The 27,341-nt window shown below is 39.1% G+C and overlaps 1 protein-coding gene across 3 annotated transcripts in view; it reads left to right on the top strand.

Moving 5' to 3' along the window:
- KIAA1549L (KIAA1549 like) overlaps positions 1 to 22,416 on the top strand; it is a 138,161-nt gene extending 115,745 nt beyond the window's left edge. For 2 of the 3 annotated variants that reach the window (XM_040609357.1, XM_040609356.1), the window contains 4 exons: positions 3,681 to 3,778; positions 4,985 to 5,130; positions 9,405 to 9,556; positions 13,409 to 22,416. In XM_040609357.1, the coding sequence (XP_040465291.1) occupies positions 3,681 to 3,778; positions 4,985 to 5,130; positions 9,405 to 9,556; positions 13,409 to 13,690 (678 nt within the window). In that variant the 3' untranslated portion in view covers positions 13,691 to 22,416. The remainder of the gene's footprint in view (positions 1 to 3,680; positions 3,779 to 4,984; positions 5,131 to 9,404; positions 9,557 to 13,408) is intronic. The other variant, XR_005829997.1, reaches the window with a different exon arrangement.
- The last annotated feature ends 4,925 nt before the right edge of the window (positions 22,417 to 27,341 follow it).

Genomic DNA, 27,341 nt, shown 5'->3' with positions numbered 1-27,341 from the left:
AAGCCTGACTGCTGGAGTTGTGCTGTGGCAGGTCATGTTAGTGTTTTGGAAATTCACACAGCTGAGTTGAGCAGAGGGCTATGGCCAGGGGAAAAAAACCCTCTTTGTTACAAGGCTGGATCAGTTCTCATCTCTCCTTAGTGCTCTGGAAAAAGGAGTTAGAGTGACAGAGCTCTGTGTCCCAAGGTGAGACCTAGCACCGTCCAGCAGGCACTGATGGACATGCTTGCAGGCTGAGTCACTGGTAACATATCCTCAGCTTCTCTTCACTTCCTTTCATTTAACAGAGGTAAAGCGAGAGTATTTTACTAAAGTTCAGCCACTTCCAGTAACAGTTACTAAACTACAGTACAAAACAGGTCAGCTAGCAAAGCAAACCCAAATCTAGCTGAAATGGATATGTGCATTATTCCTGGTTTGCCATTTAATAATCAGTTAAATGATTCAATGAGTATGCAGAGACACAACCCTTTAAATTCCTATGGTGAGACATAAGGAGATGGATATTTCTGTAATCAGAAAGCAACATTGAAAAATTTCACCCAAGACAAATTTGTAAGTTAGAAGTGATAAAAATATTTTAATACTGCAACCGGGAAATGTAGCCTTAAAGTGAAATGTAAAGTTTTTCCTTTAGACTTTAGTCTAAGCGTGTGCTGATTTAACTTTTCTTTCCTGCATCCCAACAGGCGGTACCTTAGACTTTTGTGGGTTGTAGAAGACACTGGTGCAGGTGTCTGCTGGTGGCTGGACCTTACCTTCCAGAGGGTTGGGTTGTATGTCTCCTGGGCCCAAAGGCTGATGTTTCTCTGCTACACTCCACCTATTGCTTTCTCAAATTCTTCACTGGTTTGCTTTTGAAATGCTCAGTGTTTGAGTCATAACAGGTACCTTCACTGGCATTTCTTCCTGAAAGGGTGGCATGGGGTCTGCCGTCTGGGACCTGTGCAGTCTGTCCTGAATCTCAAGTTTGATTACTTCTGCCAGTGACTGTTACAGCCTTTGTATTATACGAGTCCTCACATTTTAACAAAATAGAGTTTGGAATACATGCAGAATGTTTCTCTTTTTTAGGTTGTTTTGGGTTTTGGTCAAGTTTTTTTGGTGAACAACAAAAGTGCTGCGACTTTTTTTTTTTTAAAGGATAAACTCATTTTGAAGAATAAAATTAGGCAAATTTGCTGTGAAATCAGCTGGTTTGGGTTTTTTCTGATTGGATTTAAAACAGCATGAATTGCACTGAAGTGACTGTTTCTACAATCATGCCGGTTGGCCTAGAACCTAAGGGCTCATCTGCATCTGTAACAGGCCTCTATAGTAAAACCTCCGTTTAATTTAGCCTCTGAACATTTTTTTCCCATTTGTGTTGCATGCATGAAAACACTAATGCTCCAACCCATTGGAGAAATTCTAGACATTTTATTGGAATTCCCCTTTGTAACTGTTTTGGTGTCTCTGGAAGCTCAGCACAAAGAGGACTGGCTGTTCCTCACCATGGTGTAACGTATCTTTTAACAGGATTTTTCACCTTAAGAGGATTCCCTCTGCCCAGCCATTAGCAATATATTGCCACTCACTGAAAATTGTTCCTCTTCTATATAAGCAGCAAAATAAGTGCTTAGATTTTCTATTTTACGTTTTTCCCTAAAATTTTCAGCGTAAGTCGCAGCATGTTTGTGAGCTGTTCTTTGTGATCCCTTAAAATGCCTCCTTTGATGTCCACGTTCCATAGCATATCCACTAACGCACAAGAGAAACCCCAATGTACCTCTGTGTCTCCGTCTGACCTGTCAAACAGTATCTGGAGTCACCAACCACGCTGAAACATCGGCTCATGTGCTGTTCCTTTAAAATGGGGGGGAAGAATTTCATACTGGGTACAAACACATGCTGATAGCAAGATGTGGGGTGAAAGGCTTGTGGAGCCAGAAGGAAGCGTTCAGGTCAGCTTGCGAGAGCACTGCCAGCTTTTCAGATGCAGAAGAGGCATTGCAGACCATTTCAAGTCCACTGCTATTAGGAGAAATCTATATGAGGCTTTCTTTGATGCAAATAGCATTTGTTTTTTCTATACAGTTCTTTCATTAAAAATCAGTATTTCCAACCCCTGGCTAGGAAACGTGATATTGCTTTTTAAGATTTTTTTTCCCAACTAAATATAGAAATACTTTTTAAATACCATTGTAGCATGGTGAAAGTAAATATTAGGAGACTTTGTAGGTGGCATGAAAGGAAAAATTATTTTCATAGACGTGCCTTTGAGGGACTCTGCCCTGCTTTAAAAGGGAAGGGGGTGGCAGTGAGGGATGGGAGAAAGATGCTTGGTCTGGAATTGCTTTTCCCTTAGAGTCACTGACATCAAAAGGCAGTATTTGATAAGTTGCCCTTCCTCTGTGTTAACCTGGTTTTGCATCTGTTTGAGAAAGAAGGTATTGGAACACTGTCTAAATGTGTAATTTTTAAATATGATTACGAAAGATGGTGGTTTTTGATATTTAGTGTGGGATTTATATTGCCAAATTCAAACCTAAATGTAGGTGTTAAGCCAGAGCTAATCATGTAAATCCTGTAGGCCCTTTCTGCAGGCAGATCAAGCGTGACTCATCCCCTGGTAATGCATTTTTAGCTTTCTCTGCTGTTTGTGGAGGGAGCTTCTCTGGCTAAATCAGGGAACTCTTGTTTAGAGGCCAAAGTCCCATGATTGGACTCTAGTTTTTGTCAAAATGCCTACGTCTTGATACTGGACAGCCCTCCATGATTTGTTATTCGCTATTGCTTTGATCTCATCTTTAATCCTGTGCATTGCTCTGAAGCTTCGTCAATAGAAGTCTAATTAAAAAAAAAAAAGCAAACCCACAATGTGGTGAAGAAAAGTGTCAATGAAGTGCTAGAGAAATATCATCCCTCTGTATTTAAGTATATTTAGCAAAATTTATGACCCCTAATCTGTAGTAGTACAAAGAATTTACAAGAGAAATTTTGTCCTACATGTCATTTCTCGGACACCGTGGGTTTCATGCACACAATTACTCACCCTTCACATGTATTAGTGATGAAATCCAGAATTAATATGAGCAAGATACTTAATTTAGATGTGACTTAGTGGGTTGGTCCTGTGTTCCTCTGAATTACTCTGCTTTTTCAGAACTGTTTAGGACCTTTGTTGTTGCTTTAGAAAGGTACAGAGCTTGGGGTTTTTGTGAAGAATGTTCTTGTCACCTCTTCAAGGCTGAAAGGAAGAGGTTGAAATACGCATTGCTCACATCACAGGCAGCTTCACTTCACTAGGTGCTGCTCTGAGGATGTTTTCTGAATCTTTACCTTGTTTCTGGAGGAAGTGAAAATCCTGAGATCTTTTTCCTGTGGGTCCAAAGCAGCTGTTCACATAATCATAATAGATCTGCTTTGCCAGCAAGGTTACAAATGGCACAGATGGTGTTTAATACGTTTTATTTTAATTAGACTTCGTCTTTGCTCTGAACTAATTTGTTCAGGTTTTTGTCCACACCCTAAAACCCCCCAAGCACTGTAAATTCTCAAATAAAATGCAGTTACTGTTGAGGCCGCAAAAAGTTACTTCGTGTGGGCTGGTGTGTGAAGCAGGTATTGAATTTCTGACTTTCTTTTATTTTTTAACTGGGACCTAATGGTGTTTCAGAAAATATTTTTCTACTTTACAGGCTTACAGATTTTCTCAGCTTCCTGAGATGGTAATGGGTTCTCCTCCTCCTCCTGTCCCTCCCAGAACAGGTCCTGTGGCTGTTGCCTCTCTCAGGAGGTATTTATCTGTTGTTTTATTTCAGGGTTGATCTCTCAAACCCACTGTTGTAATAAGAACTATAATAAGAACCCTGAAGGGGCGCTTACAAGCCGATTGTAAAGACACATTCGTGAAATTAGAAACACATTTGGATTTATTTCATTGTAACACTAAAAGGAAAGGAATCAGAGTGAATTTTCTCTTCTGTTAGCTAATCAGTTTCAATAAAATCAGGAAATCCAGGCTCAGATTTCTTTTAAAACACACTTTGCCTCAATGCACATAATGGTGTATTGTATGGCAGGTGCGTGGTAGACAATTCACACTGTCATTCTCCCTGGTAAGGGCTTGCAGCAGGATATTTATGAATGATAAGCTGTTTCTCAGTAGCCCGGCCCTGAGGATTTCTGCCCAGCTTTCAGGTATCTCATAGCTGCATTTCTGAAGCCAGATGCATGCAAAAGCCTGATTGCCTTAGCTCAGTGCATACATTTTGCCTCTTCCTCACAGGAAGGCACTGTATAAAATGCACTGCAAGGAATTCTTACGCTTCTGTGGTGGACAAACTTGTTTGGTTTTCAGTGCTGTGCTGGTGGGTACTGCTGGTGCCAGCCGCCATCCGAGGCACCGCAGGCCTGCTGGGAGTCACTGTGGAGCACTGGGAACTTTTCCAAGTGGCTGCTAATGATACCGTAACTGTGTCCAAACACTCAAGATATAGACATGTCTATTGTCATATTCTTGTTCATCCATTAAGTTTTAGCTCTAAAGCAACTAGGACACACTATTTCAAAAGATGTTAGTACTTTCCAAGTGCAGTTAATGTTATTTAGTATAGTAGTCTCCTACTATAAGATACTATGTCATATATACTGTAGTAATATGGTATTTGTATATAGTCTTGTGCTGATGAACGATTGAAAAGCTCTAGTTTTTGTGTTGCATGTCACAGGTGTTTGTTTGAAGCAGCAACTGAAGGCTCTGTGCAATGGTAATAAAATGCTTTGGCAAAGCAGCGACTAGGCTGAAGAAGTTGTCCTCAGACTTCTCCAGACTTAGTGTTCTCCATTTGTTATCCAAGCTACTGTCATGCTGGAGCAAGATCAGACAGTTCGTACCTAGCTGGCTTGTCATACTGTAGCTAATAGGCACGTATGTGGCTATGAATCTGATCTGTCAGTTGGAATGACAAAAGTTTCTACTTTTTTCTTTCTTAATGCACAGGTCTACATCGGATATTGGCAGCAAAGTGAGAATACCTGAGTCCAGTGGGGCAGATCAGGTCCAGCATCATGATCAGACATCTTTTGCACCAGGTTCGAGAGCTCCGATGTCTGTTGGTCCACTTGATCAATCAGCTTTTCACTCAGGTGAAAAAATAATGCAGACCCAACTTGCAATGTAAATGAATGTATGGGATACAGTAAACACAAATGATTATTTGGAGAAAGGCTGTATTAGGTGGAATTTTTTTCTGGTGCAACAGCAGGAGACCTACAAAGGATTTCCCCTTTCTAAATGCAACATTAGCTACATTGTAAAATACCACTTATCCTGCAGGAGCACCAGGAAATGGTCATTTCTTAAGGTAAGATCCACCAGTAATGTACCAGACGGTCTTTGTTCAGGTATGGCATTCTGCTGGCTCACTAATCAGGACTCTGAATTATTAAAGCCCAGTATCACAGAATCCAATGGAATTTTTAGAGCTGGTAAAGAGGCTGCTGGCTAGCAAAAGCAGAAGTCACAGTATTGGGATTGCTGTGTGACTCATGCTGTGTTGCATTGTATACACAAACAACCAAAGTGGAAGAGATGGGTAACAAGATTCTGAGTGTCATGGATAAATGAATTGGATCTTTCCATTATTTTATCCGTCAAAAATACCAAGCCAAGTGCTTCAAAACAGATGATGTACAATCGAGCCTTATGATATTCAGCTCTGCTTGGTGTGTCAGGAAAGGGAGGAAAACCAAGTGGGTGTAAAGAATAGTGTGAGGGAGACTGAGATTTTCCACCCTGACTGTGGGATGAGTTTTGTGACTCCCTATTATCTCTTGAGAAACTTAACCCCTAGTCTTGTCATGAAAGTAGGCTACTGAGTGGGGTAAGGTGAAGATATGTGTCCCCTTCCCTTCGAAACACAAGGCAGCAGTGCTTCTGCGCAGCCAAAGGTAATCCGTTGGGTCGTCTCCCCTCCTATTTTGGAGAACAGAGTTCCTGTTCAAGTGCAGAACTTGTTTTGGGTCTAAATGTCCTGCTTTTAAAGGCCTTTTGAGTTCCTGGTCTTTTTCATATGAATTTGATTTATTAATTAGTTGATCTAAGCAAGAGATTAAGTTAATACACTGTTTTGATGGTATCTGGATAACATTTAGCTGGGAAAATATTTGAAATAGGTTCTCACTGGCAAAGTATGTTTTCTTGAAGAGCTATAGAAAAGAGCTTACAAGATTAAAATAAAGATTTCCCTAGTCAGTTCGAAGTTTAGAAATTAGTAGGTTTATTAGACATTGTTCTGTTAATCTGCCAGAAGAATTTCTGTCTTGGCTTTCTGAGAAGTAATAGCTATCTGCATTGTATTCACCATCTTGTGCTGAGAATAATAATGTGGATATGCAAATCTGTTGTCAGTTAATTAATATAGTAGGTCTGAAAGAGCCATTCTACTTTTACTAATTGTCATACTTTGCAAATGGTGCATGTGAATCTGAAAAGAGCAGATGCTTACCCTTCCATTTTAATGAATTTGAGGCTATAAAATATGCCTGCTACCAAGAAGTCTCTCTCCATGTCTGCAGTACTGTGTTCTGTGGGATACACTTGGTTAATCATTTTCAGTGATTTTGCTGTCTGTTAATAACAGGTATGTTGTGCTACCACTGATGAGTGGCTGCATTTCCAAAACCACAAAGTGACCTTTGTGTACATTGTGGAGTTTGCCAGAATAATTGTGGGGCTAGTTGCAAGAAACTTCCATATATGATGGATGCTCCAAAAGGCTGTAATACAGGGGAAGACAAGGAGACTTGTGAGAAACCTGCAACTATAATACAAGGATTTCTAATGTTCTGATAATGAAAATAAATTTGTCTTGCCTCAATCCATGAAAAAACATTGCTGAAGGTGCTGATTTGGCATGAAACAGCCTAATGTTACTCTCATGCAGCCCATCAACATCAACTGTAAGATAATGATGTTGTGGTAAGAATTTGGAATAAGATATTGCATCAGCTGAGTGTTCATTTTGAAGAGTAGCTGATTTTGCCGTAGTTTGATTAAGAGAGTGTTTTGGTGTAGAAGCCCATGTGTCATCTACAGGAGCAGCACTTTCTTCTCTGAACATGTCTGAAGAATACTTATTTCCAGTCTTGCGAACTCATTTAAAATAGCAATCCTTGTGCTGGTTATGACCTGGGGAAAGCAAGGATTTCCCACCCCTCTTCCCTTAGCTCACCTTCTTCCAAACCAAGGGGCTGGAGGAATTGGGGTAGAGGTCCCATGAGACACCCTGCAGCTACCTGCTGCGCAGGCGTATGTTGTAGATCCCACCGGTCTGTAGCAATTCCATGGTGACTGCTTCTCTGAGGGTCAAGCGACTCCAGCATTCTGCCTGACCAAGGTGAAAAGGCACTACAACCCAATGCCAAAATGAAAGCTAGGACTTAGTCCCTAACAACAGAAAACCCTGTATAAATGGAAAGCATAACAGAAGTTTTTAGTCTGTATTTTGGATGACAGTATTCTTCGTTGTTTCTTCCAATTTTTTTCCGATTTTTTTTTTTTCCTGAGATAGTGTTAAAACTGATTATATGTTTCTGCTCTGGAGACAATTGTGCTACAACATATATTTTTCACCTCTTTACATACCTGGTAGCTTCTGGCCTAGGACTGCATGGGGGTCACTGAGAACCTATAAATCTCCGGTTTTGTGGAGGCTGCTTTGAGGATGGGTGTCACCGTTTGAGTCTCTGTGTGTGTGTGTGTGTGCCTGTGCAGTGTCCCTGGCATCTATCAGAGCAGGCAGCACAACCGCCTGGCAGAGTGTTCAGGAGTGAGGATGTAGCAGGGCTGTAAATGACATTCTGGGGGGCAGGTATCTGAAGCACCAGTAAGTGATACTAATTCTGTCAGTTATGCTCTGTATGAATTTCAGTGGAATGCCTGTGTCTTGTGGTTTTGTCAGCACCTCTTACACAGTGGTATCATATCTACTGGGAACAAGTCCTGGCAATATTCAAATCGTGTGCAGTTGGAAGGGAGAGGAATAGTATTTTCTCTGCATTGACTCTAGTAGAGTGTCAGTGCCTATCTATGCAACATTACTGTACTTCCACTCCTCAGTGAAAATGCTCGAGTTGTACTTTGTTGGGTTCTCATGGGGTTTACTGGCTCTGCTGCTTTCACATATATGATGTTATTTTTGCTATATTCTGTGAATCTGAAAAGATACAGATCCATGTATTATGACTAAAAACTCTAATCATACCATCCACATGCTTTGTTTACTAACTGATAAAAGTGATACAGAGCTTTACCACCCAGGATTTAGGAATGAGGATTTTATGGCCTTAGTGTAGCAGTGCTACAGTGCTGGTGTCTGTTTTCACATGTAAATAGACACTAGAGGAAGTCTTACTGGACAAGCAAGTTGTTTGTGTTTTATTCTAAACTTGGCAAATACATGGAGTTATGATAGCATCTCTCAAGGGAAAGAGTGAGAGCACACAGTGAGATGCTGGTCTTCCAGACAGCCTATTTATATCTTGTGGATAATCTCAGTAACTGCAGCAAGAACCACATTGTTCTCTGCATCTCTGCCAGCTGCAGGGATAAACTCTACCTCAAAGCAGGTGTAACCATATCCAGAGATTTGGCTGAACCTCATACTAGGAAGGCTGGTTTCTCCCACCCAATGTGGAGTATGATAGTGGTATTTTAGTAGAAGGCTTCCTGGACATCCCTATGCATACCTATTGATGAAAACATGATAAAACAGATTTGGTGTTGACAAGTTTCTTTGGAAATATTTATTTAAGTTTTAGTGGCATCACTCATTGCAGTCATAGACCATTCCTGGGAAAGGAATTGAGCAGGTAGAGCTTTGGTATTTTTTTACAGAAGCATTGAAGTTTTATGACGGGTTTATTGAGATTACAGCCTTTTAAATGTATCACTCATGCATTTTTGTAGGTTTTGTGCCTAGAGATGTTAAGACAGACTGTGTAAACTGTGAAAAGAAAGCTGATTTACTCTGAAACCCATGGTAACATCAGCTAAAAAATGAGTACAAGGAAGCAAACATAAGAGGAAAAAAGCCTTTTTTTCTAAAGATTCAAAGTTTTGATGATGATCAGTTGCTACAAGGACCAAGTCCTAAGGACTAAAGTACTCATATCTTTATCTGAAGGCTGTGCATGATTATACAGACAACTGCAGATCTTACCTTCTCCAGTATTTCCTAGCGTTATAGACAACTTCTAGTCTGATGGTGGGAGCCTTACATCTAACCGATGGTCATCACATTCTCACAAAAAAACGCAAGAAAAAAACCACCACAGATTCCATTTACTTCATAAGCACTATCTTCTAATTTATAATGAAAATGTCAGCTATTAATTATATCTACTCTCTTTCTTAATAGGAAATACCGTACCAGCAGTGTTTGCCATACCAGCAGCAAACCGACCTGGCTTCACAGGCTATTTTATCCCAACACCACCCACAGCATACAGGAACCAAGCCTGGATGCCCTATGCTGGAGAGAATGAATTGCCAGGGCAGTGGGCAGACTCAGTAAGCATCCTTGCTTTTCTACCGACCTGTATTTTCTGATTTGCACAGGAGGGTTTTTAAGCAATGCTAAGTGATCAGCAAAGAACCTGAACAGCATAATTCTCCGTTAAATGGGACCAGTCTCCAGTAGTGAAAAGCTTTAAGAGAGGGCATAGATAATTTAGCTGTCCATCCCATAAACTATAAGCAAAATCTTTACTGAGTTAAATCATTCACAAGGTTAGGGGCTGGCACCCATGTAAAGTTAGTGGGTTAGGTACCAATTTTTGTTCCCAAGACAGAGGTTAAATATTTGGATAGGGGTATGGCGGGAGTAGGGGATGCTGCCTCTCAAGGCAATTCTGTGCTGTTTGGAAGCTGGGAAGTATCTTTCCTTCCTGGAGGCTTCTTTCAAGACAGCCTGGGTCCCAGATCCTGGCTCCCAGCACTGCTGCATCAAGTCCCTCCTGCAGGCTGGAGTAACAGATTATAAATTAAGTAATTAATTTTAAAATCCTAGTCTGGGGCAGCTGTAATTTTTTGCCCAAAGTATACCTACATTTCAAAGAAATAAAGTTGAAATATCCTAAAATGAATTGCAGTAGTTCATAATATTCAAAACAATTTCTAAACTGTAGAGCTTTTTTTTTTTTGTCCCACTAGGAAGTCTGCTGCTTGAGCTCACAGCTGGTATTTATGCAGAACCAATTCAGCTAAAAACTAGGAGGTAGATTCTGTTTCCTTGTGCACATCATCAACAGAACATTTTAGTGAATTGCATTTGAGTCTAAGTTGGCTTTGAGCAGCTAAGAGACACCACCATCACATAAATGTTCCTGGGGGCAGCTATTTGTTGCCAGATCTTTATTACTGCTCCTGATGCCTCTGAGGGAAAGAATTCAGTTCAACTGTCAGATGCAAGTCTGAATTTGTAGGCTGAACTGTCAAGAAAAAAGACGTTCATCTGTAAGCTGAGTACATCTGCTGACGTGCCCCTGACACCTGGAGGCTTGTGATGCTGTTGTACAGATTCCTTTCCCAGAGCTGCCATTTAAAGCATTGAAAACTTTTTCTTTTTCCTTTTTTTTCTCCCCCTTTTTTCTTTGTTTTCTTTGGGTTTGGATTTTTTTATTGTTTGTTTTTAACCCTACTGACATTTTAAATTCAGGAGGCTTCTTGTATCTGAACAATCATTTGAAACTTCTTTAGGAAGACAAAAAACACCCCACAAAACAAATCAGGAGAATTTACTTGTGTTCCACTTTTTTTTCCCCTTTTGTATCCCTGTTCTTTGGCTGCAGTCCCATGAAAAAAAGTGTCAGATACCACTTATCAGAAGTGGAGACTGAAAAGAAACTGGACAGACTGGAAAGCAGGTCTCCAGCCCCCTGTTCCTTTCTCTGGAAGGAGCAGAGTGTAACCCTGTTGTAGGTTTCCCAGTCTTCAGGGAAGGAGGTAGGAAGAGCAATTAGTGCTGGTGGACCCTACACAGAGGAATGTAGAGGGATGTGAGAAACTGTCTGAAAAACAACTGGCAATCTAGAATTCAAAGGAAACAAATGTTTCTTTTAACTTCACTTACCCATTGTGGAGCTTTAACAACTTCTTGTACTCAGATTTTAAGCCCTCCTGTGAGTTTGCAGGAGAAGAGGAGAAAAATGTAAAAACAAACCGCTGCGGTTTCTACAATGAATTTGCACCTCCCAAACGCTGCCAAAAATTGTCTTTATTTGAAAATCATTACTAGAGGAACTACTAATAGTGTTAGCAACATAATACAGTCAGAAAGCCCAAATAAAACTGCAAAAAATAAAGAGCTAAAATAATACTCAGGGTTTGAGTTTCTGGCTGCTTTTTTGGTTTCTGAGCCTCTAGACTATAACTTGACCATGCTTCCAAGATTTTCTTGATGATTAGTAAGAAGAGAGGCTTAATATCTATAAGGCGAAAATTGAATTGTTTGTTTTTCATGCATTTCTGCTAGCTGTGAAGAAGGGAACAGAAGAAACAGGAGATTTGACAACAGAGAATGATCTTATGAGCTAAATTTACTGTAGTGTGTTATTTTCTCAGTTAAATGGTAAGTGTTAAAGCACTAAGTTTTGTAGGGGAAAACAACTGTTTCTGACAAAGCACTTATTTTCCAAACTGGTAGATGCTGCTTAGTGAAAGTAGTAACCTGGTGGCCTCTAGTGGCATGCTCAAGTGTTGTACCACTAAAATTGTCTTGAATAATCTATTGTGAACTAAACAGAGGTGACTGCATTTAGTGATCACTTTCATATCATGCCTGCTTCCTAGGTTTGTCTCATCACACCGTACTGAACGTGTTTGACATTCTCTCCATTACTTGATGGATATCTGAGATCATATAGAGCACGCGTAAATCATAGTGATCAGGTTTTAATAGGTTCTTAGGTGCCTGAAGTGGCAAGATTTTTCAAAGCACCCAAGGGGTTGTTAAACTCTCACAGGGCCAGATTCAAAATGGAATTTAAGCAAAATTCCAAAGCTGTCATTCTGAAGTCCATGCTGAGGTCCCATGTTCCGTGGAAGGTATATAAAACTGGTAGATGTTTCACATCTTGCCATTTCAGTCTGCTTGCAGAAATCTAAAATTCTGAAATTCTGCTTCTAACATACCCACCAAAGCCTTAACCCTGGTGGGTGAAGCACCTAACACCTCAGCCTGACTGAAATAAAAAAATTAGCCGAGACACCTGCCTGGTTGCCTTATATAAGACCTTAATGTATTTGGAAAGTCAAAAACGTTTTTCCCATTTTAAGCAAAAAGAATGACAAAGTTTCTAGTGATTAAATATTGTGGAAACACAACAGCTGGCTTATAAGTGTAGTATTCTGAGTATAGTGTAGCTAAGTGTACTTTTCTGAGTCACTCAGTTCATAGAAAAGCATCACTGAACTTTCCTTACTTGTCATTGGCATGGACTAGGATGATCACCTGGTAAGCTTTTCCTCACGGAGAAATTATCTTTTCCTAGTAATAGGTTAAGGGTTGTCTTCTGTAAAAACATAAAGCCTTCTTCAAAATAAAGGGCTGTAGACTCTTGTTTTATAGACTTTTGCAAAACATAAATAAATAATATTTTTATTCGATGCATTAAAAATTTCTGAGGACTATGAAGACTGGTATCAAGGTTCATGGATTTCTAAAGGAAATGTATATCTCACAGTGACTAAAGGGCCCATGTTGTTATTTTAGTTTTAGCCAGTGTAAGCTGGGGCTGAAATCAGTGAATTTACAATAGAGTACGATTGGTAATCCCCCATGTGATTCTGTTAAATGTGGCCAGAAATCCTGATACTTCTGGGAAGTCAAGCCTCTTCTTCAGTGTTGAGTTTCCAGGTTGGCATATCTGAGCTTATCCCTCTTGTCTGGATCCTAGTGAGTTTTTGTTAGGGTCAGTAAGTCCAGAGACAGTGGCTGTAAACCAGCAAAATCTGCTTTTCTGTTCTAGGCTATTTGGTGGCCTGAAATGGTAGTAGTACTGTTTGTTTAAAAGTGAAATGTTTAGGAAGAATAGTAAGCAGAGAACACGCTTTCAGAAAAGACATCTCCCTTTGATATTTTGTAGTGATGATAAATTAGGACAGGCAATGTTTTCCCTGCTAGGCACTTTTGCTCCCACCGCCTGGGGAGCCGAGTACCCGGTACCTTGAGATATATTCATAAATGGCCCATGCCAAGATAGACATTTGTAAATGGATGCTTAGAATCATGAGGTTTACGTTCTTTTCCTGTGATCCTATCTGTTAGATGTTATTCTGCCCCGGGGAGATTTGTGTTACCTGGCAGGTGGCACTGGGGATCAATTGTTCTGTGTAATTTTGTATAATTACAACGCTCTGCAGGTTCCGCTTCCTGGGTACATCGAGGCTTATCCGAGGCCCCGCTATCAACACAACTCTCCTTCACGACTTCCTCGCCAGTACAGCCAGCAAGCCAGCATGCATCCCAGCCTGGAACAAGCTCCTTTGCCATCCACTGCAGCTTCGCAGCAGAGCCTGACAGAAAATGACCCATCTGATGCTCCTCTCACCAATATTTCTACAGCTGCCCTTGTAAAGGCAATAAGAGAAGAAGTTGCTAAACTGGCCAAGAAGCAAACGGATATGTTTGAATTCCAGGTCTAGTATCTTTTGTGTGCAGTATTTGTATCGTGCAACCTGGGGTAGCCAAGAAAGTGACTCCTTTAATTTTGAGTTACAAACTTGCTGTGAATTGTGCCAATACGATGGCATTTTTCTCTGTCTGAAAAGTCAATAGTATGAAGTGACTTAAAGTAGAGCAACAGGACTCTGAAGATATGTAATTCTGCTTGCTGGCTACAGAAATGCTGCCAGGTACCTGTTTCATATGGATAAGACTGATCATATGCAATTGTTTGTCACTTAGCTCTTGTATTATGATCGTCATCACTAGAGATGCTGCTGAATGTGTCTGCACCATGTTTCTTTGCAGGCTCAAATGTAGAGCTGCTGAAAATAAGTTCTGCATGTCAAAAACTTGGATTAAAGAAGAACATACAGTAGAACATGGTTAGCTAAAGGCCACAGTAGGGGTGGCAGTGACCATGTTACTTGTTTGCTGCAGGACATGGTATAAGGGATGCTGATTTCAGCAATGCAGAGCCAGTTCAGCCTTTTCATTCTAGAGACTGTATTCAAACCAAAAGAATTTGAGATGAGTAAGTAATACAAATAAATGTCCTGTAAATAGCCCCGATCTCCTCATCCTATTAACAGTACAAAGAAGTGAAAGAAGAGACGACTGTGAAGAAGGTGAATGATATTCTGATTATTGGTGGCTACTTTGTCCCTCGATGCCACTGATGAGTTATAGACAAGATTTTTTTTCAGCGTGAGAGAATACAATGCCCGAAGAGCCAACAAAAGATATTGGTGCTAGAAGCTTCGAGGAGAAATGAAAAAAGGTTATTTGCGTTTGCTCTATATTCAGGCTTTTCACTCTGAATGCATGTGAAGCTGGTAAACCTGAGACCTTTGAGCAAGGCTTTCTGAACTGGAATAATGAATACACCTGCTTGGACAAGAAAACCTCTGTTTAACACAGTGCTTTTTTCTCTTTCTTAAACAATATCTACTAAAGTGATACCAGAAAGTGCTACCTGAAGCTGCAGTTGATTTTGATTACGCTGGAACAGTGAATGCACACCTAGGAAGTTCTGAATGTAGAGGGCCTAATGATTATATTAACATGTAAATAAGTAAACAGTTACATGGATTAACAAAAATACTAATGTTCTGTGAAAAAGAGAGCATTTCCAGGAATTATGCTGACTTTACATTGTGCAAGATAAAGGTCACTAATTGTTCAGCTGCATTGTTGTATGAATCCAATCCCAAAAGAAAATCAAACCAGTTGAGTGGGACAGTAGTTTATCTTTTGCAGTTGCATAAACTAGTCAGAGGTCACGAACAATTGTTTTCAGTTCTTTCAGCAGTTAGCTTCAGGAACTGAATTTGTTGCAAAATTTGTTGTGTTAGGCATGTTTGATGTCAACTGGAGTTAAAGGTAATGTCCTTCATTTCAGTAACTTATTTAGTTATCCTCAATTGCTTATGCTGTTTTGTCTGATCACTTCATTTCCCTGAGTTTCTTTGGTCTTTACTGAGGTGAGAAAGGGAACTTGGTTTAGCTTCTTGGCCATTAGTAAAATGAGAGGAGGAGAGAGAAGAGGAGACTAGAATAGGGGATAAAAGAAGAAATTGATGAAGCACAAACTCTTAAAGCAGAGTTATTTTTTCCCCAAATAATTATATTACAAACCCTGGCTGAGATTGTGATACATAGTTATCCTAGAATATCCACATACCTTCTGCTCCAATACCTTAAATATTGCAGAAGCTTTTGGAATGCTAGCTAATCTTTCAAGAAATGTGAAATTTCATTTTTATTATTTAAAAATCAGATATAAATAAAATGTATTTTTGTAATTTCTATGTATATATGTGCTGTATATTTATATAAGTGACTGGTCTGCTATAGTCAGAAAATTTCCATAAACCAAGTGGGGGGAAAAAAAGAGAAAAAAACCCTAGTAATTTTAATGATCAATATGAACACGCTATGTCTGGAGTACACAAATATACATTTGGGTGACTTGGATATGAAACAACCAAAGAAACTCAATCTTTAATATAAATATCAGTAAAGACAGACTGCTGTCTCAGTTTCCTGTCAGCTAAATAATACGGATCTTACCAGTGTAATACAATACATCCAAATTGTGTTGAATTAATAACTGCCTAAGAATATCACACTTTGAAATAACAACTTAAAAATACTGGGCCAAACTCAGTGTGCCATAAAAAGACTAGTTCTGGTTGGCTTCAGTGGGAACTTCACACACTGAGAGCAAGGCTGTGTTTCTCTGTTAGGGTTTGTCTATACATGCAAGTCTCACTTAGAATCCCTTGGACAATATTCTGCTTATTTTTCAGTCATTTAAATCACTGTAACATAAATGCAGACATAATTGAAGAGCAGCTTACTTCTATTTAGCATAAGCTAGTTCATAACTGGCTTAATCTATCTTGGTAAGTGACATCTACACTAAATGGTCAGCCACACTTTACATCAGCTTTATTACCTCAGTTTTTGATTCTTCTTTTTAGCACATTGAAATTTTGCAAGTAGGTAGGCCCTTCTATGCAATGGGAGTGAAATGTACTGTGAAATCAATTTCTGTATCTTAGATTGTGGTTTTGCAGAGTTAGCCCAAAACTGCAAGTATGGAAGCAGCAGCAATCACATGGATGGGAGTGCTGAAGCCCTGTAGTGGGGAAGGGTGACATTATGACATTCCCAGAGGAGTCACAAGAGGTAGGACATACCGGATTTAAACAGCATCTTTGGGACACTTCGCTCTGTTTGTAAAGCTGTATCCTATCTTAAATTTAAATGATTTAGTAGTTCTGACAAAAAATGTGTGAGGGTCAAGTCTCATGCCTTATATGATGAAGCATCTATCTTGCCAAACTGGAAATTAACAAGTTTGGAGATTATGTAGGTGTACAGGGTTTGATGCCTATGTGCAAACAAAATGAAAAAATATAAAACCCCCAAGTATAAACACCTAAATAGCCTTCTAGAAACAAAACCCATTTCAGTAAAGTTAAACAAAGTACCCTTCACAATACTGAGGAAGACCTGATAGACTTTCAAAATTAATTTTGTTTGATATGGTTATCAGTGATGTGCAGTCTATTGAATATTCCCTGAACCATCACTCCAAAACCATTGTGGTGCACTTTATTCACAAAGACATCTTACATTCTTCATTCATAATGGCTTTCTATCCTGTTTGGAATATGTTTCTGTATTTTTTATTATTATTTTTTTTTTTCAGTACAAAGTAAGGTTAAATCAAGACAGTAAGGACATTCCCAGGAAAGAAAAATCATGCTGTAATATTTATACTGTCTGAGCACAAAGCAATGATAAAGTGAAAATATAGTGTACAAATAATTTGTAATATAATAAACATTTTGTATGGCTACAATTACAATAGAGTTTTTTCAATACTGATTTCAAAGAGGAAGGTATACCTGTTTAAAGTTATAACTGCATTAGAATATATTCATACCACTTTTACTAATAAAAAGTTAGTCATTAAGGTTTTTGTACTAAATGCCCCAATTTTCTTTACAATTATATTGAATGTTTAGGTGAAAATACAGTTGTCTGTGTACAAAAATGTTGATGTTCTGACCACTATTTGTCTTCAGATTTGTAAATCATCGGTAGAAACATCTGCAAATGAAATGCACGTAAAATTACTTCTCGGTATGTGTGTAATGACCACTTTCTGTAGGTATACTATGTGTGACAATTATTAACATCAGTAGAACAGTAACTTTAACAAGATAAGAGGGTATTCTGATGGTCATTTTTTGAGAAAAAACATATTATCTGGATTTGAGAGAAGCTCTAGCACTCAATCTAGAAATATGAATAATATTTGTATCTAGTAATATTATGGGTAGAACTTGATAGAAGTGCATGTAAATCCTGTATATAGACATGAGGAAACTATCATAAGTAATGATCATTTCTTTTTCAGACTAACTTTGAGAAGGTGAGACATGTAAGAAATGTAAGATAATGTAAGATAGAAAAAACAACATTGGATTGAGTGGCAGAACTGTCTTGTTTAAGGGATATACATACAAAGCTAACTACGGTGTTTGTTATATTTCAAGATGCCTGACTGTTAAAGAATTAATTACATTTTAATGTACTTTTTTTAGACCTGCATTGCACAAGAGCTAACTGTCAGCTTCTAAAAGTCTGAGGGAGCTTGAAAGCAGCAAGTTTTCTGAGCTAGCAGAAGTCACTTCATTTTGCTGACCTTGTTCAACCTGTACACGACTGAGAGGCTCCGAGTACTGTGTCCGAGGATGCTGTAAATCAGTTACAGTCCTGACTTTGCATTTCTTGTACATAAACAAATCTCAGTGGCTTCCCATATCTCACTGACATGAAGGTCATGGTAGTAGGAAGTAGGAAGAGAACAAGTGTGAGATAATATGAAGGATATTAACAGGTCTGGAGTACCTTAATGGTCTGGAAGCCATAGATCTGCTGTTGCACATTGACTCAGACCTACTAGAAAATGGTTGTGTTGGACAGCTGTTCTGAGCAAGGAGTGCTCCTTTCCTTGTCAGTGCCTGGTATGTATAAATTAAGACTCAGTCCTATCACAAGAGAGTGTGTTAATTCATGCTTCCACTCCTTTGTGTAAGCCATGTGCATGCTCTGTGCAGCTCCACATGAGAGTGGCATAATTAACATGAGTGGTTTCCAGTTACTCAAAGTAATCTCTTGTAATAAAACACCAAGTTGTATGGCATATTATATATATTTTACTACATCATGGCAGGGGCTGTGGGGGGGGTGGCGCGGGACATCCATCATCATATAGTATGCTAGTATATTAATAGCATTAGCTTTTTTTTTCTTAAGGCTTTCTGAAAAGGGGAAAGTTTGGTTTGCTAAGATCAGGACTGCTCACTAACTGGAGGGAGTGCAGGGCAGCATCCCCTCCTGCTCAGTGTGCTGTTGTGGCTGACGGAGCAGACCTCTCTTCTGGTCACTTACTGCCCCCCTATAACAGGGTACAGGCACACAGCTGTTTTGAGTAAGACAGATGTAATTTTGAAAATAAGTATGTGGGGTAAATAACATCTAGCTAGTTCTCTGTGATCGCTTCAGATGGTCTGCTAAGCAAATATACAAAGCAGCGTGTGTTCAAAGAGAAATGGATTAGCTTGGGGTTGTTTACTATAATGCTATTTAGCTATAGCACTGTAGATTGTCACAGTGCTATATGGAATGAGTGTGCCCAGTGGTAGCTGACACTTCCTGTGCTAGACATCCTTTTCATCAGTTAATATTTTGACCATAACCCAGGACTGAGTAAGATTTTTAGGTTTTGTTTTACTTATCAAAATACTTCAAAGTTAAATTTTTCTGTTTTAAAGGGTAGGCATGCAAATTGAGCATAAGTACTCATTCAAAATGTTTTTTTTAACTTGCCTTTTTCTCATAAATAAATAATGCAAAACTTAACTTGTTGAAATGAGATTTATATAGGTCAGTAAATGAATTGCATACTGACTTGCTCATTAGAGGAAAGTTTCAAGATGGCCAAGTCATTAAGGTAAATGTGGTTAACACCGCAGAATCTGTTGAGAATAACAGCTTTGCACATCCTTGATGAAAAAAATTTTGCCATGCCCAGTGAGAAAACTGAGCATCTGGTGATTCCTGTTATTTGGGGGAAATTTTTGCTTTGGCTGTGCGTGAGACATGGGAGATGAGACAGGGATTTCGATGGGGCTCTGAGGTGGATAGACTACCCTATGTTACACATTTGCTGTTTGGGCGGCCCTTAATACCAACAGATGTAAAAACCACAGACACCAAAGTGGTGTGGCAGAAAGGTGGTTTAGGTCCTGATTTTTAACACTGTTGTGATACCCCAAAATTGTACAATATTTCATGATTTTAAAATCACCTTAAGACCATATTCCTATTGAAAATCCCTTAGGATTCCTTAAGTATGGAATTATACTAATCTCTATCTCTCTCCAAAATATTTTTTGAAAACTAGTTCTTCATCTGTTTGTCCCCATCCATTTCAGGTTTCTTAAAGTGTATAGAGGCAATAATGAAGAGTTAGTTCCCACAGTTTTTTCTGTTATGAAGCTCATGAAAGATGAGAAATGGGTTTTAAATAGTTAGGTGGCCAAATGTATAGCAGATGGATCATGTAACTACCATGAAGAGGTGTTTCAGGAATCTGATTTTTTTCCATTTGTTAAAAATAATTCTTGTTTTAAGAAGTGCCTGACTTTTCAAGAATTTCCATGCTCAATTCATTCCCAAGGAGTAGCTTGAAACTATATTACATTCTGTAAATAATTTTGTAACTTTATAAATACGCATTTACATACTAGGCAATAATGGGTCCAAAGGATTGTAAATCATACAGAAAGTTGATTCCACTGCGTACAATATTTAGAGAGGAGGTGAATCTTCCTTCCAAAGTATGTCCCTCTTCACTGCAGCTCAATGCATTTCTATGCTTTGTAAACCAGTGTCTAAACACCATAACACACACTGGCATAAATTGAAGTCTTGCATATCTGGCAAGGAGCACTGACTTTTGCAGCCTCCAGTGGGACCCTATAAAGAGTGCCTGTGTATATGATTAAGTTTTTAAACTATTAAACCAGAAATTTGTGGGTCCTTAACTCTGGCTTTTTGCAAGGAATCAGTGGCTTTTAGGTCCTGCATCACCAGCAAACTTAACCAATAGATACCTTGAGATGTGATGCAGCAGGGTACAGCAGCCTATGTCAGGGATTCACCGGGATCTAAAAAGCGAGTGACTGTACTAGAATAGGTGGTAAAGCTATTTCAGCAGTGGATGGACACTAAGTAATTATGAACTGATTACTATGGCAGGTCAGAAAGTCTTGAAGTTAACTGCTTGGAATCGATTTTATGTATTTGATTAGCTTTTGATTTCTTCATTTGTTAAACCAGTACAAAAATAGCAACAGTGTATTCTGTTTCAGAGTTATAAACATGAGAGATCTGAATGTAAGTAAACTTGAGGTTTATTCTTTGTGCTTGCCTTTATCTACTATTTTCCACAGTGCAAGTAGGAAAAAAGACCCCAAACCCAATACTTTACTCCCCACCAAATTTATTTTAGTATTGCTTTCTGTGACAGAGAGATGAGGAAGGCTTTTTTCATTTCATGTTGGTGTTGGGTTCTTCAAACTGCATTCAAAGTCATATCTGATAGAAAAAACGACAGTGAAGCCAAAATTTTTGGAAAAATAGATAGAACCCATCTTACTGAGGCTTGGATTTTGGTTTAGCATTTAGCAACCCAGCAGAAACGCGTCAGACACAGCAAAGGGTCTGTTCTGAGCAGTTCTTTGGGTCTTGTTAAAAACTACATGTGTACAGCACAGATATTCCTATGTTCTTTGACTTTTTATTTTCATTTCTTGCCATTGTTTTGCATTCTGAATTTGACTTTTATGTTGTTGTACACAAAGAGGTACACTCTTTAGCTTGCTGATGCACTGCTAGTGTGATAGAAGCAGTAACCAACATATGTGATACAATTTTTAATTAGCTATGGCACTGCACGGCTTTGACCCATGTTCTGCTTTGTGATCCTTATGCCATAGTAGGATTAAGGCAAAAAATGAATACAGAGAACGTCTTCCACTGAAGTTATTGGCAAAACACCTGCTCACTTCAAGGAGAGCAGGACTGGTCCGGTATTCTCTCAGTGAATTAGCCACCACAAGTATCTTAAAACTGCAAAGAGAGGAAGGATGCTATCTGGTTATGGGTAGCTAGAAACTGGGAGATCGTGACCCTTCTTCAGAATTTCAGATTGGTCCTGGGCAAGGCACTTAATCTGACTATACCTCAGTGTCCCCATCTGTAAAGCAGGGTGAAGGGACTGCCTCTCCTCACGCCCCTGGTGAAAGGGTGAACTAACTGATAATGTTAGAAACACTGAAACTCTGGAGTGCAAGTGGATACTTCAGTATGAAGCACTATTTATTATTTCACGGAGCTTGGTAATTGTTCAAGACTACAAACTACCTGTTCCTCTGGTAGCATTTAAATATGTGTGAATTTACAAGGAAAAAAACCCATCTCCTGATACTATTTCAGTATGTTCTAGGAAGCCCTTCCAAGAACAGCTTCTACCATTTTTACAGAGATGTAATATCAATAAATTGTCTCACTTCCCATGCAACAGACCTCACTTTCTGACAAAATGAACTTTTCTTCTTTGAATTATGGAAAGGTCTAGCTCTGCATGATTACAAATATCCATGTTATCTTTGTTGTTCACAGCTTGATTCAACTAAACTGTAATGGCTGTGTCTGTGAAAATTGCTCAAAATCTGTAAGTGTTTCAGCTGTAAATGGGAAAATTGGTTTTCTGAAGTGAGTTTGAGCTGCAAAATTGAGAGTGATTTGTAAAGCCAAGTCTAGGGATTAAATTGAAAGAGGATTAAAATAATTAATTAAAATTTTATACTATGCAATTGGAAGGGAAATCTCCAAGAACTGGTTCCTTTGGCAATTTCAAATGTAAAACCATACCAATGGTAGAATTTTACATATCACTGAAAAGGAGGCATTTAAAATGTTCTGGGTCATTACCAAATGGCTGTTTTTACTCTGAACTGTAGGGTGATTCTAGAAATGAAGCTTACAAGTACATAGAATAGTTTCTTTCATGTTAGTGGCTATAGCTTAGTTGAAGTTGTACATGTTTTTTCTTGGCAATTTTGCACATTAAATAAAATATATCTTAAAATCTATGTCGCTACTCAGTGGTTGTTCCTGCTGTGTCCTTTTCTTTAGATCAGCTGCTTTGAAGCAAGAGGATGGTTCTCGCTTGGAGCTTCCAGGATCCTGGACTTTGTAGGGGTTCTGCTGCTCATGCTCTAGAGGCAGAACCTGGCAAAGGACAGGAAAGGAGTTTAAGAACCCCACAAGCTAAAACCATGTATTTCAGCAGTGCTGCTCCCTCTGAGGAAAGGCATTTGCCTGCCTTGCAGAGGTGAGCAGGGCAGTAACTAGCAAGCCCATGGGTTTTTGAGGGCATCTTATGATCCTGTGTTTCCTTTGTGAATTTTTGTTCTCCCCTTCATGTCCTCTATGCCTTTCTCCAATTATTCAGTCAGTTACTGTGGTTTTTACTGGTACTTACCCAGGACTAAGTGTCCTGCTATCAGTCTGAAGTGAAATTAAAAGAAATGGGAAAATGCAGGTATGTGCTTTTGTGCAATTTATGATGCAGGACATTTGGAATACAAAGTTCATTTTATTACAAGGAACACAACTAACTCTTCTTCCCTCTCATTGTAGGTTCATAGGAAAAAAGAGGCAGGAAAGGATCTCTCCAAAATAAAGGATAAATGAACTTCCTAGTGTATGTATCTCTACTAAGGTTCTAGACAGATGGTATATATAAGATACAGTTATATATATAAATTGTGTCTGCGAGTACTTAAGTGGCCTCAAGGGTTTTTTTCTGGCTTTTATCAAGATATACCAAAATCTCAGCCTATTTTGCAAATGTATGGTTTTAGTGTGTAACATTAAACAACTGACTAGTGTTATTAATAATTATGTTTCCTTAGAAAGGCCAAATGCTTCCTGGTTAGCACCTCTTAGATTCAGTATCTAGATATCAATGATCTTAAGGAAACACTACTTCCTAAACAAACAAAAAAGGACAAGCTTCTTAAAGCGCTGCTCTTGATTTCCCTATTTATATTGAGATATTAGCTCTGAATTTTCAGGACAGGTGAAGCTACCATGCAGCATTCACTGCTGAAAATAGAAAAATAACTTTATGATAGTTTAGTTCTCTTAGATTTATTCTGTAATCTCTCCCTCTGCTAATTAAGGCAGTTTTACTTGAAGATTAATTTATATTTTAATGATCCATTTGTAATAAGGCTTGAATATTTGTTTGGAGAATTTTAACCTAGCAAACTCTAAAATAAAGCAGTCTAAAACCTGATGGACCCAATTGTTTGGTACAAAATATTTCAAAGCTTAAATGCATTCTTGTTTTCAAATCACTTTCTATCTAATTCTTCCCATCATAAAGCAGACAAGGCTGCTTCAGTTTTCCAAAGTAGAAGACCTGAGGGCACTCCTGGGCAAGCACAGGAGTATCACGGTAGGTGTGGACATGGTTCTTTCAGTAAGGCAGCTGTCACTTCTCAGCCCTCAGGCTGACTGAAAAGATGTGATACTCTGCTTTTTGAGAAGGTTTCTTTGTTAAGAATTGGAAATGGGAGCAACCTACTGATGTTTTGAGATCTCTGCCCATGAGTCGAAATCGTAGCCTAATGTTTCTTTCTTGAATACAATAGGGATAGATTTATTGAGTCACAAGGCAGCTGCTATATGAAAGAGATCTGAGGTGTGCTGGCATCTAAACAGCAGGCTTAGCTTTCCCTAAGCAGTCTAAAAGAACAGAAACAATAAAAAAAATGAATTTATGAATAAAAATCCTGTAGTAAGAATGCTCATTCTATTTTGTTTCTTATATGTTTAGTTTTTAAAAAAGAAACAATAAATAGATTAGTTTTGAGATGAACCCATAAGCCTACAGAGATGAGAGCAAGTTACTGGCAAGGTCAGGTGAAGAAAAGGTCAGAGAAGAAAAATAAAAGTAAATAAAATGTTCATGGACAAATAAGAATCATCATGCGTGCCATTATATTTGACTGGTGGTTTGTTCTGGCTCTTAATACAAGCTATTACTCTCTCACCAGATTCATGCATATGAATGTGTTGGCATTTCCAATGAAAAGTACAAACAGTGATTCTTTTCCAGGCAGAAATTTTTCATTGTACATCCCTTACAGACTCTAAAGTACTTTTGCAGGTGCTCCTTCACACACAGAAGGTCAGACTGGCTTTCCAGTGAAGATAGCCTCCATCCTTTAAAGATCTTGGAATGCTGAGATGCTTCAGTGAAAGGACTTTGACCAAAGCGTCCTGATAGCACAGTGCCATGGCCAACGCTGGCCAAGGGAAGCCATTCTGCCTTGTTTTGGCATGTGAACAAAATGATATTTTTTTTTTCAGTAGATATGTGTCCCCTGGCAACTTTAATTGAGATTACCTATTAACTGATGTTATTCCCTGCATTATCACCCACTAATTGAACATAAAGTGTTGTTTTAACATAAAGGCTGTATGACACACTGAACAACAGATGGAAAAAATTTAAACTGTGTGCTGGGAAAAGTAGCTCTGTTTAAGGCAGGAAAACCTGAGGGAGTAATGGCTGATAAGAGCTGGACGCAATGTGAAAGAGTTGGTAAAAGGTGAGGGGAAGTAATAGGAAGCAGTGATCACATGTAATGGAAATCCTTGTAGGCCCTTGCAATAACCATGGGAAAACTTAGAGTGGTTTAGGATCAAAATTATTCTGGAGATTTGGGAAAATTTAGTTCCTCTGCTACCTAACTTGATTTAAAAGCTCTTAGTTCTGCCCCAAATCTTTGCAGGCCCCTGTATGTTGGCCCTTTTTGTCTTGTCCAAGTTTGTCTTCCATTATATAGTTTAGGCGCCAATACAGTTCCCATTTTCATAGTAATTAACTATTTCAGTATCTGTTCATAGGTTTAGCCTCAAAACTCTGAGAAACTTTTTCTCATCATTCTACAGAGGGAGCTGTGAAACACCAAAGCCCAAATTTCCAAGGTATTTTGGTAATAATCTGGTCCTTTAGGCACCTAGATTCACTTTTTAGTGCCTCAGCCTCCAAGGGGTGGTTGGAAAGACAGAAATCATCAGTGTTTAGGTGAGCATTTTCCGACCGTGTGTAAAAATACTTTGTTTACGAAGTTACTTGTGCACTGTCTAGAGTCAAATGGCTTAAAAGATGCCAACTACTGAAACCAGAACTGTTTAGCCAGAAGCACAATATCGTTAATCAGGCTCTAAAGAGCTAAGCAGCAATTAAATGGTGCCAAGGCGGGCCTGAAGAGTGGATTTAAGGAGGCTGCAGAGGGAGGGTGTTTCTGCTGGGGTAGACGATGGACTGGAGTGTTTGGGGGAAGCCAACGGTAGTGGCCATCAGCCTAGTAAGTGACCGTTGGCCTGGGTGGTGGCCAGGCCTCAGGCCTCCGGGGACCGTGGGCTGCAGGCGCCCTCAGCAGCCGCCTCTGGGCCCCCATGGCCTGCTCTCTGCCCTGGGAGCACGGTTTAAGCTCAGGCCCCAGCTCCCACCCCGGCCTGGGCTGTGTTGCAGGCGAAGGGGTGTCTGAATGTCAGGGCTGCCGTGCTGAGACCCTCCGTGGGCCGGTGTTACAGGTAGCCCTATTGCCAGTCCTGCCCCTGGGCCTCCTGTGTGGGCCCGGGGCCTGGCCCCTCACCCTGCCCTGCCTGAGGCCTCGCCATGCTCCCCCAGCCCTGCTTAGGCCGTGTTTTGTTAAAAAAACACATCAGTTAGCAGGTGAAGCCCTGAACTGCTGTATTGGTGGAGACACCCGGCTGACAACAGCAATTGCGGACGGTAAGATTCTGTTTAAGATCTTCTAGCTGCTCTGATAAAATGTGCCTATTATAGCTTTCCAATTGACAACAGGAATTATAAACTAGATGTTTTTTTCATATTAACTCAGTGTAGGGTGGATCAAAATCGGGCTGGAAAGATGAAGATAATAAAAAAGTGAATGCTGGAATAAGCAGTAATAGGAAATAAAATTTTGATATCTTATTGTGTTAAAATGCTTCATAGTCGAGCAACATGAATGCAGTTTAAAAAAACCACAGATTACAATATTACTGTTTTTTTAAAAAAAAAAAAAACGCTGCTTGCTAAAATACAATAGCTTCAGGGTTGGTGACTATTATTTCATGCTGCCACATACTGCTCTTGAATTAGAACAGGAAAAAGTAATTGGGATCTTTTTATCAGTCTGATGAGCCTGTTTACTACTGTGTTAGGTTATTCTTGATGCCACACATGGCATTACTTTTTCAGTGGCAGATGTTCTGCAGATCTTCACTCTGTCATGGCTGCCCTGTCCATTTCCCTTGTCCTGAAAGGACATGCCTGCTAAATGTAAGGATGTTGTCACTCCCGAAACTGCCACAGGCTGAGCTGAAAGTTAATGTTATACAACCATTATCTTAAAAAAACTGACTCAAGCCATAACTTCTGTAATTTTGTGGTATACTATGGACAATAAAAGAATACACTGTAATTGTAGCTAGGGTTTTTATGCTAACACAAAAAGCTTGCTTAGAGGCATAGGACTTCTGACCATGTCTATTTACACTCAGTTTCACTTAATGTACCTAGAATTAAAACAAACAACTCCCTCCTTTATTTTGTTTTGGAATTACTGTGTTTCCTTGCTACATGTATCTTGAACATGGTCAGTGAACTGCTAAGAATCTTGATATTAGCAGCATTAATTTCTCAGTGTTTTGGAAGAAAGTATTAGCCATCCTGTTTGCCTATAGTTACTGGAAAAAAATAAGTGAAAAAATATAGTAGTGTGATCAGTAGCTAGTACCAGAGGAATAATACACAAAAAAGTCAAGATGAAAATGTGCTGCATTTTTTAATTTGGTAGGAGACTAGCATATACTAAGTAGAAAAATAATATTAAATATCCATTAAAATATTTTATAGTGATGTAGTGACAGAATATCCAGCTGAAATAATCCTCA

Source organism: Falco naumanni, chromosome 10, assembly GCF_017639655.2.
Source record: "Falco naumanni isolate bFalNau1 chromosome 10, bFalNau1.pat, whole genome shotgun sequence".
NCBI lineage: Eukaryota > Metazoa > Chordata > Aves > Falconiformes > Falconidae > Falco > Falco naumanni.
The sequence above is the reverse complement of the archived record's forward strand: the minus strand, read 5'-3'. Positions and strand labels throughout refer to the sequence as shown.